Here is a 13,057-nt window from a genome sequence, read left to right on the forward strand (position 1 = left end):
TAGGGGACACGGGCGGGTGACACAGCAGCGGCTGGAGGGTCCCTCGGATGGTGGCACTGAGCACGCGGTGGCCTCGTTGCAGGTTGATCGAGTCCAGCCTGGGCAGCGTGGCCACCAAGCTCAACTTCTTCATCCACAACCTGGCGCAGATGAAGTTCACGGGCTCGGACGCCCGGCCCACGCTGTCCTTCGCGCCCCGCACGCACACCCTCAAAACGTCCGGCCGGATCCGCGACGTCTTCCTCTGCCGCCACGAGAGGGTCTTCAACCCCAGCAAGGGCTACGTGAGTGGGGACAGCTGGGGACGGGCCCAGGCTGGGCTTGGGGCGCCCCGGGTCCCCATCCCACGTCACGTCCCCGCCTCTCTGCAGACCTACGTGGTGAAGGTGCAGAGGGACAACCCGGGCGAGGTCACCTTCGTGCAGCGCACCTTCGAGGAGTTCCAGGAGCTGCACAACAAACTGCGCCTCCTCTTCCCCTCCTCGCTGCTGCCCAGGTACCCCTGGAGCCCCTCAGGACCTCCAGGGACTCCCCAAAACCCCCCCGGGACCCTCCTGAGTGTCCGTCCCCGCAGCTTCCCCAGCAGGTTCGTCATCGGGCGCTCGCGGGGCGAGGCGGTGGCCGAGCGGCGCAAGGAGGAGCTCAACGGCTACATCTGGCACCTGATCCACGCCGCCCCCGAGGTGGCAGAGGTGGGGACACGGGGTGGGGGCCGCGGGGAGGTGGGGACAGTGCCAGGGCCACCAGGGAGGTGGGGAATGCTTGGGGACAACGCAGCTCGTAGAGCATCGGCGTGTGCCCCATGTGGAGCATCGGCGCGTGCCCCGGTTTTGAACGGCGGGGATGCTGTCACCGCTGTCACCACTAATGTCACCTCCTGACCCTGCAGTGTGACCTCATCTACACCTTCTTCCACCCCCTGCCCCGGGATGAGAAGGCGGCTGGAACCAACCCAACCCCGAAGCCGGCAGGTGGGGAAGGGGTGGGTTTGGGGGTGATTTTGGGGGGTGACGGCAGGGGGTGACATCAGGGGTGTCCCATCCCTCCTGTCCCCCTCTCCAGACGCCACGTGGGCTCGATCCCTGGGCAAGGTCGGCGGGGAGGTGAAGCTCTCCATCTCCTACAAGAACAACAAGCTCTTCATCATGGTGATGCACATCCGAGGGCTGGTAGGACCACGGCACCCACGGGAGCGGGGCTGGGGGGCTGTCCCCTCCCCGCGCTCACGGCGTGTCCCCACTCTGCCCCACAGCCACCCCTGCAGGACGGCAACGACCCCGACCCTTACGTCAAGACCTACCTGCTGCCCGACCCCCAAAAAACCACCAAGAGGAAAACCAAAGTGGCCCGAAAAACCTGCAACCCCACCTACAACGAGATGGTAGGAGGGACCGGGATGGATTTGGGGCGCGTCCCCACGGGTGGCCGTGGCTGAGGGTTTGTCCCCGTTGTGTCCCACAGCTGGTGTACGACGGGATCCCCCGGGGGGACCTGGAGCAGCGGGAGCTGCGGCTGAGCGTGCTGAGCGAGGAGGGATTTTGGGAGAACATCCTGCTGGGGGAGGTTGGAATTCGCCTCCGCGACCTGGACCTGGCCCAGGAGAAGATGGGCTGGTTCGCCCTGGGCTCCCGCGGCCACGGCACCCTCTGAGTCCCTGCCGGGACCCCCGGGGGTGTCCCCAAAAGGGCGCTGCCCAGGTGGCTTCTTTTTTAAGTTTACCTTGTGTCAAGGGAGCAACGCGGGGAGGGCGGGGCGCGGGGCGGTTCGGGGGTTATTTCTTCCTTTGGGATATCCGTATTTTAATTTTTTTTTAATAACGAGTAGCGTGAGCACCGGGGCGGAGGGGAGGGGGAGGTGGCACAGGGGGGGTTGGGGGGTGTGTGGACCCCCCCCCCCCCCAGTCCCAGGAACCGGGCAATTCCCACCGCGGGGAATTCGCTCCCAAAGGAGAGCGGCGTGGCGAGTTGCCCGTCCCGTGTGGCTGCCGGCCACCTTTGCTGTCCCCGTGCCCTGGGGACATCTGTGTCCTTCCCCGCCTGCCACCCGGCCCCGGGTGCGGGCTTGGTGCCTGTGGTGCTTTGTTTACAGCGACAGCTCCGTAAACGGACGAAATGTTTCTCAGGATCGAGAATAATTAACTTTAACCTTTATATTAAAAGTTTTAAATATTGGATCTGGTGGCAGTTGGGGCGCGGGGGGTTGGTCTGGCTTCTCGAGGGTGGGCGAGTTGGGACCCTCCGGTGTCGGGACCCTCGTGCCTGGAACACGGGAACGGGATCAAAAAAAGGGGATGAAAGGCACGGGGCGGCACATCTGCCCCTCTGCCCGCACATCTGGGCACACATCTGCCCGCACGTCCGCACATCTGCCCACCGCACCCTCCAGAACGCGGAGCCCTGGGGGCCTGGGGTCTGCCTCCCTCAACCCTCAGCATCCTCCAGCTCCTGTCCCAGTGCGCCCCACACCCCGCGCTGTCCCTGGGGCTGACAAAGTGTCCCCAGAGTGTCCCCAAAGTGTCCCCAAAGTGTCCCCAAAGCGTCCCGTGACCAGCCCCGGGTGGGCTCGGGGTCCCCGCGCTCCCCGCGCGCCGCCAGGGGGCGCTGCCGCGCGCCGCGCGCCGGCTGATGCAATCCCCGCGGGGCGTGGCCACACGGGGAGTGGGCGTGGCAGCGCCGACACCGCCCAATGGGAGGTGGTGACGGCGAGTGGGCGTGGCAGAGAAGGTGCCGCCCCGCCCCTCCCTCTGGGGGCGGAAGGCGCTGAGGCGGCGGCGCCGCCATTTTGTGCTGGAGCTGCCTCAGGATGGAGTCGAAACCCGAACCGGAGCTGTCCGCCGCCCGCCGAGCCTTCAGACTCACCGCCCCGCCACGGAGCGCCGCTCCACACACCCCTCCGCACCGCTGGCAGCGCTGAACGCCCTCATGGAGCACAGCGGTCGCGAACGCGCCGGCCCCGGCTTGGGATGGGCCCGACTGGGCCTGGCCGCGGCCTGGCCGAAGCTGGCGGGGCCCAGCGCGGCGCCCGCCGGCGGCTCGTCCCCGGCGAGCCCGCCCTTCTCGTGGCTGCGCGCGATGTCGCAGCTGCTGTCGCCGCTGCCCGCCCTCCTGCAGCGGCTGCTGCCCGGCGCCGCGCTGAGCTCCGCGCTCTGCCCCGCCAAGGCACCGCCGCCGCTGGTGCTGCTGCCCAAGGACACCTCGCTGGACTGGACCGAGGAGGAGCCCCCGGAGAAGCGGCCGGAGGGCGGCCCGGAGCCCCCGGCGGGGCTGTGGGGAGCGGGGCTGGTGCGGAGCAGCCTGGGCGCCCTTCCCGTGGATTGGTACGTGCTGGGCTTGGAGCAGGGCAAGAGCCACCTGCCGCAGCCCCTGCGAGCCGAGGGCTTGCCCGAGGTTGAATTCCTGCGCAGCAAGCGCCTGGCGTTCCTCCAGCGCTGGCAGCTGCCCGTGCCCGAGCCCGACCACGGCTACCACAGCCTGGAGGAGGAGCAGCAGCAGCAGCACAGGGGTGTCTGCAGGGAAACTGGGGAGCAGCGCGGCAATAGCGGGGATTTCGAGCAGCCCGGGGATGCGGGGAGACAGCCTGGAGGTGTCCCCGTGGAGCAGGAGCGGCTCCGGGATGCGGCTGAGGAGGGGGAAGCCTTGGCTGAAGAGGAACGTGAGGACTCGGGAACGGAGCGAGACTTCCCAATTTCCACCAGACCTGCCTGCGCGAATAAATTAATTGATTATATCATCGGGGGAGTATCCAGTGGGGAGGAGAGTGAGGATGAGGAAGACTGGGATGATGATGATGATGAAGATGATGACGGGTTTGACAGCGAAGAGCTGCCCTCGGACTCAGACGCCGGCAGCCAGGACGGGGAGAGGCTTCTTCTATGGAATTCCTTCTACAGCTTGGATCCCTACGACCCTCAGAACTTCACAGCCACCATCCAGACGTCTTCCAGCGAGCCGGGAAAGGGGATGTCGGACATGGAAGAGGAGGAGGAGGAGGAGGAGGAAGACTCGTGGGCAGAGTCCTCCGAGGGCTCTCCGAGTTCCGAGGAGGACGAGTGGGACTGTGAGAGCGTGGATGAGGCGGAAAACTTGAAACTTTGGAACTCGTTCTGTAGCTCGGACGATCCCTATAACCCTTTGAATTTCACGGCGGCCTTTCAGACAGCGGAGAAAAAAGGGACGCCGGGTTTCCCTGGGGCAGAGAGGGCGAGTTCTGTCACCTCTGAGCATTTCTCCGTGTGCAGGGTACAGCTGGAAAAACACAACTGCGGGAGCACTGAACTGGGGCAGCGCAGGGAGAAAACTGCGAGTTCCAAGAGGAAAAAGGTACAGATTTTATTAATATTTTTTGTGTTTTGAGATTGTTAAAAAAAAAAACCAAAAACAAACCGCACACTGCGCCAAGTGGGGGTGAGGTCAGCGTTCCAGATCGTGCTTCCACATGTGCTGATCATTTCCCTGGAATGCTGCACCTCATCCTTGGCACGTGATGGGAAATTCTGAGACTCGCTGACAAGCGGGGCAGAGAATTTTTTCTCTAGAGTCCAAGTTCGCTTTCCGTTTTGAGCTGTAATTTCTGTTCTATTTCCTCTTGTGGTTTCGACGTCAGAGAAACTCCAGGGCTGGAGTGGAAATTTTTTTCGCTGAGAAATTTCAGACCTGTGAGGAGTTTCCCTGAAAAGCCCCACTTAAAAGGAAGTTACTTAGGACCTGAAACCGAAAGAATTTTTAGGATTTTATGACTCAGGTGGGCTTGTTGAGTGTTCTGGATTAAACTGAGATTCCCATATAAATCATTCCAATATTCCCATTTCTGTTTAAAATATTATTAAATGTTATAACATTAAATTATGTTATTTATGAATATAATATTTATATTATAACTATGGGGTAGTTATTTATGGGGTAGTTATTTATAGGAGGGATGTAATCAAAAACTGGTCTTTTGAGCCCAAACAGATTAATTTGCTTTTTTTAAATAATAATAATTTAAAATATTTTTTAAACAATTTGAGCAATAATAATAACAACAACACCTGTGCAGGGTTGCAGATAAACAGGAATTTATCCTAAATTTTGTAGTGCTGCAGATGTTCAAGGTGGATACCTCAAACATCTGGATGAGGAATGACTTGAATACCAAATCCCTGAGCAATCCAGTGGTGGAACAAATCATGCAAATAACAAATATTTACAATTCTTTCGTATTTTTACAGCAGGTATATTTATTTTCTCCCTTAATTTCGATTAATAATTAATTTAGAGCACTCCCAAGTGGCAGGGCTGCGATTCCAGCAGGAATTTTTGGCTCAGGTGCTGTCGGAGCTGTGGTGAAAGAAGGGATGAGCTGGCTGCAATATCCCAAATGACGTCACAGCCTCGGGAGTTGTGGCTCCGACTGATGTAAAAAGGCTGCAAGGTGTGGACGGGCTGATGTAACAGCTCCTAAAGCAGGTGCTGCAGAGGCCAGGCACATTCCTGAGGCATTCCCGGGAAGTTTTGGGATTATCCAGCCAGCTCCCCGCTGGAATCCTGCAGTGTTTTGCTCCTAAAGCCATAAAAGCTGGGAGGGTTTGGCTGCACTTCGGGCTCAGCTCAGGTGTGAGGGCACGTGGCACCTGCTGGCCCTGCTCCCACAGATTTTTTTGGGATCAGGGAATTTCTGGATCCTCAACTGCTGATTTTTGGAGTCAGCTTTTCATCCTATCCTTGGGAATGTCCCTCATGGAATGGGATGACCCAAACCCTTGTGGAATTCCAGATTTTCCTGTTTTCTGGGAAGGTTGGAAGCTCCCTGCTGCACAAACACCCTCCTCGTTGTGCTAATAAATCCTAGGAATGGAGCAGCACATTTTTTTTTGTGCGTTTCCATATTTTTTTCCTGCTTCCAGGAATATTTGTCCTGTAGCAGAGTTTGTTTTGAGGAATCAATCCTGATTTTAGAGGTGCTGACAGCTCACTTTGTGCCTTTTTATAGCTGAATGCAAAGGCACAAATAGTCCAGCAGGAGCCTAAAATAAGCTGGGTTTAACTCAGACTTAAACCCATACCATAATCTTAATCTAAACACTGCCAAGTGCAGATCTCGAGCCTATAAATTCCTTTGTTTACTTAAAATAGCTGAATAGCTGCTAGAAAGAGTTTAAAATGACAGTTTGGTGTGTATATTTTTAATTTTCTTACATGAACTCCACCCCCTGGAATTCCAGGAGGGATTGTGACAGTTTTTGTGTGTATATATTTAATTTCATTACATGAACTCCACCCCCTGGAATTCCAGGAGGGATTGTGACAGTTTTTGTGTGTATATTTTTAATTTCATTACATGAACCCCACCCCTGGAATTCCAGGACCGATTGTTCCGGTCACGTTGGGATGAGTGTTCCCTGTTCCTTATCTGTCCCCGTGGTGACTCACGGGGCTCTTGACTCAACAAAACCCTTCTGGGTGGGTTTTTTTTTGGGGGGGGGGGGGGGGTTGTTACATAGTCCTCAGTGATCCCACAGTGCCAGCAGCAGGGATCTCACAGTTCCAGTAGGGATCCCATAGTCCAGGAATGATCCCACAGTTCCAGTAGGGATCCCATAGTCCAGGAATGATCCCACAGTTCCAGTAGGGATCCTGTAGTCCAGGAATGATCCCACAGTTCCAGTAGGGATCTCATAGTCCAGGAGTGATCCCACAGTTCCAGTAGGGATCCCATAGTCCAGGAATGATCCCACAGTTCCAGTAGGGATCCCATAGTCCAGGAATGATCCCACAGTTCCAGCAGCAGGGATCCCACAATCCCAGCAGCTGTCCCACAGTCCCAGTAGGGATCCCACAATCCCACAGTCCCAGTAGGGATCCCACAATCCCAACCCTTTTCCCAGAGCACATTCCCAGCCTGGAATGTTGAGGTTACAACCCCTGGAATGATCTCACAGAGCCCTCTGGGGCAGCCTGGAGTAACTCAGGAGTATTTTGGGCCAGGCAAGTCAGCACTGGGTGGGTTTAAAGCTAAAAGTGAAATATTTTGGGCAGGATTAGGGAGCAGATCCTGGATTTAGGGAATTCCAGACTGCTTTGGGTTGAAGGGACCTTAAATCCCATCCCATTGCATGGGCAGGGACAACTTCCATGATCCCAGGCTCTCAGCAGAGTCACGAGTTTGTAGTTAATTGGTTAGGTAAGTAAGGAGTAAGTGTGTAGAGTAGTACATGTTATGGTTTGACGCTGGTGTAATGTTAGTGCTCTCATGAAAATGTACTTTTTTTTACATGAATGTTGTGAGATGTGATTAGGAACAGAGTAGAGTAGGCTTGAGCTGAAAGATAAAGGGAAAAAAAATTATTACTTTACAACTACAATGAAAGGAATACACAGAATGCAGGAGGAAAGCCTTCTAAAACATTCCTCCTCCCCCCACCCAAATTCCAACAAAACACACTGAGACACAACCCTGGATTCCTGATTAAGTTACCACTCTTTAGATAATTAATTCTTAGTTCATTAAGGGAGAGAGGAGTCTCTCGTACCATAGACCTCCAGGAAACACAATTGCAACTTCCTGTATTTCCATGTCACACATGGCACCGCCTGGAGAAAATCTGCCATTGTGCCACCCCCCTTTCCATGTCACAGTGCTGTCACCACTGTGCCTGTGCGTGGACTGGAACTGCTCATGGGGTTCCTTTTAAGGATGCTTTGCCAAGGACTAAAAGAACAACTTTAAGTAGTATATTAATGTAATATAGCATAGTTTTAATAAAGCAGATCCTTCAGCCTTCTGATCTGGAGCAGACATCATCATTTCTTCCCTGAGCCAGAAATTTTACTGTGTCACCCCTGGAGACCGATGGCGGTCACCTCTCCAGGAGGGCAGGAGGTGCCCGGTCCCTCTCGCAGGGAAGGCTGGAGGTCAGCCCGAGTTCCTCTGCCAGGGAGATCCACGTGGTCTCCAGCTGGTGCCGGACACAGGGCTGGGGTCAGGAGTGGTCAGTGATGGTCAGTGATGGTCACCCCAGCGTGTCCGTGCCCTCCCAGGGGGGGCAGAGTGGCAGGCCCAATGTTCGGGACACGCTTCAGAGGTGTCATCAAAAATCAAAGCAGTGAGCCCAGTTACTGTGCCCACTTCTGGCCCCTCAGTTTGGGAAGGACGCTGAGATGCTTGAGAGCATCCAGAGGAGGCAACGAGGCTGGTGAGGGGCTTGGAGCACAAACCCTGTGAGGAACATTGGAAGGAGCTGGGGGGTGCTCAGCCTGGAGAAGAGGAGGCTCAGAGGTGACCCTCGTTGCTCTCCCACAGCTCCCTGAAGGGAGGTGCAGACAGGTGGGGTCGGTCTCTTCCACCGGGCAGCACTGACAGAACCAGAGGACACAGCCTCCAGCTGCGTCAGGGGAGGTACAGGTTGGATATTAAGAAAAAATTTTCACCAAAAGAATAATAAAGTACTGGAATTGTCTTCCCAGGGAGGTGGTGGAATCAGCATCTCTGGATGTGTTAAAAAAAGCCTGGACATGGCACTTGGTGCTGTGGTCTGATTGAGTGTCAGGGCATAGGTTGGACCTGATGATCTTCGAGGTCTCTTCCAACCTCGTGATTCTGTTCATCCTCACTCAGGGTCACCAATTGTCACCACAGCTGGGTAATAATTAGCATTGACTCCATGATTGCAGAAAGCTGATTAATTGCTTTATTTTATCATCTCATACTATATTATACTAATTAAGAAACTCAGTAGCCCTTCCAGCCAGTCTGATCCAGCTTTGACCTAACTGGTCAATCGACCCAAACACCATCCAGTGTCCAGTTAAGAAATCACAAATCTCCATGGCACATTCCACGTGTGCACAACAGCAGGTGCAACAAGTGGAGATAAGAAATTGTTTCTCATTCTTTTCTCTGATCTTCTCACAGCCTTCCCCAGGAAAATGCCTGGGGAAGTCTGTGCCTGCTCTCTGTGGCCAGAGAGCTGCTGCCACACTGGAGATGACAGTTCACATTGGGACTCAGGTGTTTATTGTTTCTTACCAATGTTCCAGCCTCACGGCAGGGAGTTCTGCAGTCTGTCATTAGCCAGGCACAAAATGGCCAGCTGTCTCTTGTTTATGAGGTCTTTTAAGGCTAAACTATCCAATTAAGAAATGACCCCTTGATTATTTTCCCTTTTAACCCAATAACTGATCCCTCAAAGCCTGCACTGTGGACTTTCCTGTCCAGTTACAAAACACCACCCAAACCCAGGGAGAAGAAGGTGAAGAAGAACAACCAGCCTCTGCTCTAAAACCTCCATCTTGCTTCATATTTATTTCTAAATTCTAAAACCCCAGACTCGAAGTTTTCCACGCTGTGACATTACACACTCGTAACCAGCTCCACACCCGTAATCCCAGTGCTGTTAATCCATTTTGGAAGCCTTCCCACAGCCTCAGCTCAGTGCAGTGCTCTCTTGTGGGCCTCTACCTTTCAGCACAGAGAGTTTAAAAATTCTCAACATCCAGAACTCCAACACTACACAACAACTTCCACTTAAAACCCCAAAAAAAAAACCCCACCGCTGAGAATTCCTGATTGAAACCTTTCTTTTTTTCCAGGTGACATTCCATGAAGAAGTGACTGAGTATTACATCAGCAGCGAGGAGGACCGGAAGGGGCCCTGGGAGGAGATGGCTCGGGATGGATGCAGGTTCCAGAAACGCATCCAGGAGACTGAGGAAGCCATTGGCTACTGCCTGAGCCCAGAGCACAGACTGAGGGTATTCCATAGGCTCCAAGAATTCCATTCCCAGAGGACTGACCCCCTTCTAGCACCTTAAAACTCCTGGAATTTGCCTGACCCTTAAATTAATGAAATCTCAACCACGAGTGGCAGCTGCATGTGCTGAAAAGGGGAGAGAAAAATGGGATTTTTTTTGGTCCCTTTTTTTTTTTTCCCCCACTTTGATATACAACAAATTCTCGTTTTGATATCCAGATAAAACCCGTGGAGCTCCCTCAAAGGGTGCTCTAATTGCATTCCTGTTAATTAGCACTTGACACAACCAGACTGCTTGGGGTTTGATCCATTCCCAAAAAATGCCTTTTCCTGCTCTACCTTGGGAAGTGTGGGGACTGTTCCGTTGGATTTTTGCACTTTGGAGAAAAAAAAAAAACAAAAAAACCTATTTTGAAGGAAATATTTATGGGGTTCACTCCCTGGAATTGCAGTTTTGATTTAAAATTCCCTGAGGGATGTGCAGGTGAGGGTTTGTTGTTTTGTTTTTTTGGGGTTTTTTTTTGTGTTTCTCCTTTTTTTCCAGCTTCTCCAAAAGCCTCATTTTTAAAAATCCCTTCCTTTAAGGGATTTTTTTTCCCCACTTTTTTTTTTTTTTGCTTGGAGTATTCCAATGTTTGAGTGGTTCTGGACCTTTTTGAGGTTTGAATATTCCAACCAAGCTTTGGTTGGATTGATTTAAATCATTCCCTTTTCCAGGATTATTCCAAAGGGTTCTGGCTGCTTGTCCCAACAAATTCCTTGGTTCTTAGGGCAAGGAAATTCCTCATCCCAATTAATAATTAAAGCTTAATGAGGCTGTGGATGATGCTTGAATTTAGGGAGGAAAATTCCTGAATTATTTAATTAATCTTTGCTGTAATTCTGCTTTGGGAGAGGGATTGAAGTGAATTTTTATATCCAATCTGCTTGTCCTGATAATTTTCTTGGATTTAAGGAAATTTAAAGGCAACAATTCCCTGTTTTCTTTCCCAAAAATCAGTATTAACTCTTTGTGTCTGCACTGGGGTCACCAAAAACATTTCAGTGAGAGGACAAAACTCTTTATTTATATTCTTAATTTAAAATATGACGTTATTTAATCAAAATCTTTGAGGGAAAAAAGGGGTTTTGGAGCTGGAGGTTGGTGTGGGAATTTTCCCAAGCAGGGAATAAAAGTGGAAAAATTCCAATGTTTGCACAAAGCTGGGTCAATAAATTCAATTATTTGTTCAGCTGGCCAGAATAATTTCCATTCTGTAGAAGAAAAACCTTAAAGTGCTTTAAATTTATCCTTAATTCTTTCAGGTTTTTAATTTGGAAGAAAATATATTTATTCCTGCTTTATCCTGACTTGAAAATCCCAGAAGTTTTGGATTTATCCTTTATTTTTATTGCAGGAAGTGGCTACTTTGAGTTGAAAAATCCCCTTTTTGTGGTGGAATTAGAAAAATCTAGGGGATTAATTAAATTAGAGTTGTGTTAATTCAAATCCCAGCTGTTTGCCATCCCAAAAATCAGATTTTTTTCCTCCAAAAATAATTAAAAATTTGCATCAACCCCTTCAAATCCTGAGAAATCCACTTGGAATTTTTGAGGATTTTACTCACATTGGATCTGTTTTTTAATTCAGGGGGTGGAAAAACCAACCAAAAAAAAAAAAAAAAATGGAATTCCAAGAAGAAAAATGTGTGGATTTATGATCATTCCAAGGAAAACACAGCACATGAATTTTTCCATGGATCTCCCAGTTGGTTTTTTCCCAGGCATCTCCCAATCCCTGGGATTTTGGGATTGTGCTGCTTCAGTTCTTTATGGACAACTCGGATTTTTTGGTGCTCAGGAGAACCTTGGGAGCGCTGGGAATCCACAGCTGCTTGGAAAAAAAAATGGGATTTAAAGAAAGGAACAGCTGCTTCCAAAGGGTTTGAAACCTTGGGAAAAATGAGATTTTTTTTTTTTTAATCAAAATTCCCATGGATGAGCTTTTCCCCACTTCTCCAACCTCCTTTTTTCCAGCTATTCCAGCAGGAAATGGAATGGAATTACCACCAAACCCATCCCTGAACACCTCAGAGCTCCCTTTTTTCCCTCTAAAAATTCCTTAAAATAGGTGGGAAGGAAAACTTGGAGGGATTTAAATCAAAACTGTGATCTGCAGATTTTTATTTTTGTATCATTTCGGGAATTGGATTTGGCTTTCTATGGATTTTCCTTGATTTGTGGCCGCTTTGTTGGGTTTTTTCTACCTAAAAATTCTATTTCTGTACATAAGAAACTATTCAGGACTAATCCGTGCGTTGTAATAAAGAGATTTGCAAGATAAACCTGGGGGAAATTTGGGAAAAACAGCTGCAAAATCCAATTTTGGATTGGATTTCTCGGTGGGGAGAAGCTGCGTTTGTCATTCCCGTGGGTTTTTAGAGCAGGGAATTCCATCCAAGGGGCTCCTCTAAAGCTGGAATTCCTGGTAGGAGCTGGGAAATGATCCCAAAATTAGGATTGCCTGGAGGAATAAACTGGATTTTTCCAGGGATTCCCAAGGAATGGGATGAAGGATTTTTGGGGTTTAATGAAAATCCTGTTTCCACCTCCCTTTGGAGGTGACACCCCCAGGGTTCTGCTCCACCTGTGGTCGTTTCCCTGGGAATCTCTGGAATTCTGGGTGAGTTTTGGGAAGAAATTCCAAGTTCCTGGAGGTTTATTCCTTAAAAAAGAAAGCTTCACTCAGAATTCCCACCTTGGAGCACAATCCATGTTTTCCCCTCTTTGTTTTGCCCCTTGTTCATCCCTAAAACACCCCAGGGTTGATTTTCCTGATTATCAGGATAAAAAACTGCTGGAATAAAGAAAAAAAATAGGGAATTTCCTGCAGTATTCCTGAAAAAAAAAAAAAAATAGCTGGATATGGGGAACTTCTGGGGTTTTTTTTAAAGCAGATTATTAAAATCTGAAGAATTTGCTGCCTCTAAAATCTGCTCTAAAATGAAAATTGGGATTTTTCCATGCTGGAAGTGGTGCAGGGAAAGCTTCCCTGGGCTTGGCAGCACATCCAGCTTCCATCTGGGAATCCCACTGGGAATTCTTTATCCCATCAGCACCAGGCTGCACTTGGAGGAGAATAATTCCTGCTCCAGAGCTGCAGCTTCTCCACAGGATTGAGGATTTTGTTTGTTGGAGCCCCTGAGCTGCTGCTTTGATCCCAAAATTCAGGTTTTTTTTGTGGAGCTGGGAAGGAACGTGGAATTTTGTCACATTCCAGGGAGAGCCCGCATTGCAGCCCCACCTTGGCCTCCTGGGCTCTGAGTGGGGTTTAATCCAAGGTTTATT

The 13,057-nt window shown here is 50.9% G+C and overlaps 2 protein-coding genes across 2 annotated transcripts in view; both read left to right on the top strand.

The window, feature by feature from the left end:
- PIK3C2B (phosphatidylinositol-4-phosphate 3-kinase catalytic subunit type 2 beta) overlaps positions 1 to 2,173 on the top strand; it is a 30,361-nt gene extending 28,188 nt beyond the window's left edge. The window contains exons 27-33 of the mRNA XM_053997993.1: positions 83 to 284; positions 372 to 496; positions 575 to 692; positions 890 to 971; positions 1,063 to 1,169; positions 1,253 to 1,381; positions 1,462 to 2,173. Coding sequence (XP_053853968.1) covers positions 83 to 284; positions 372 to 496; positions 575 to 692; positions 890 to 971; positions 1,063 to 1,169; positions 1,253 to 1,381; positions 1,462 to 1,650 — 952 coding nt within the window. The 3' untranslated portion in view covers positions 1,651 to 2,173. The remainder of the gene's footprint in view (positions 1 to 82; positions 285 to 371; positions 497 to 574; positions 693 to 889; positions 972 to 1,062; positions 1,170 to 1,252; positions 1,382 to 1,461) is intronic.
- A 569-nt stretch (positions 2,174 to 2,742) lies between these two features.
- PPP1R15B (protein phosphatase 1 regulatory subunit 15B) lies at positions 2,743 to 12,054 on the top strand. The gene is made up of 2 exons (XM_053997994.1): positions 2,743 to 4,319; positions 9,570 to 12,054. Exons 1-2 carry the CDS (start codon positions 2,922 to 2,924, stop codon positions 9,789 to 9,791), a joined length of 1,620 nt encoding a protein of 539 aa, XP_053853969.1. The 5' UTR covers positions 2,743 to 2,921; the 3' UTR covers positions 9,792 to 12,054.
- The last annotated feature ends 1,003 nt before the right edge of the window (positions 12,055 to 13,057 follow it).

Source organism: Vidua macroura, chromosome 24 (assembly GCF_024509145.1).
Source record: "Vidua macroura isolate BioBank_ID:100142 chromosome 24, ASM2450914v1, whole genome shotgun sequence".
In the NCBI taxonomy this organism is placed as follows: Eukaryota; Metazoa; Chordata; class Aves; order Passeriformes; family Viduidae; genus Vidua; species Vidua macroura.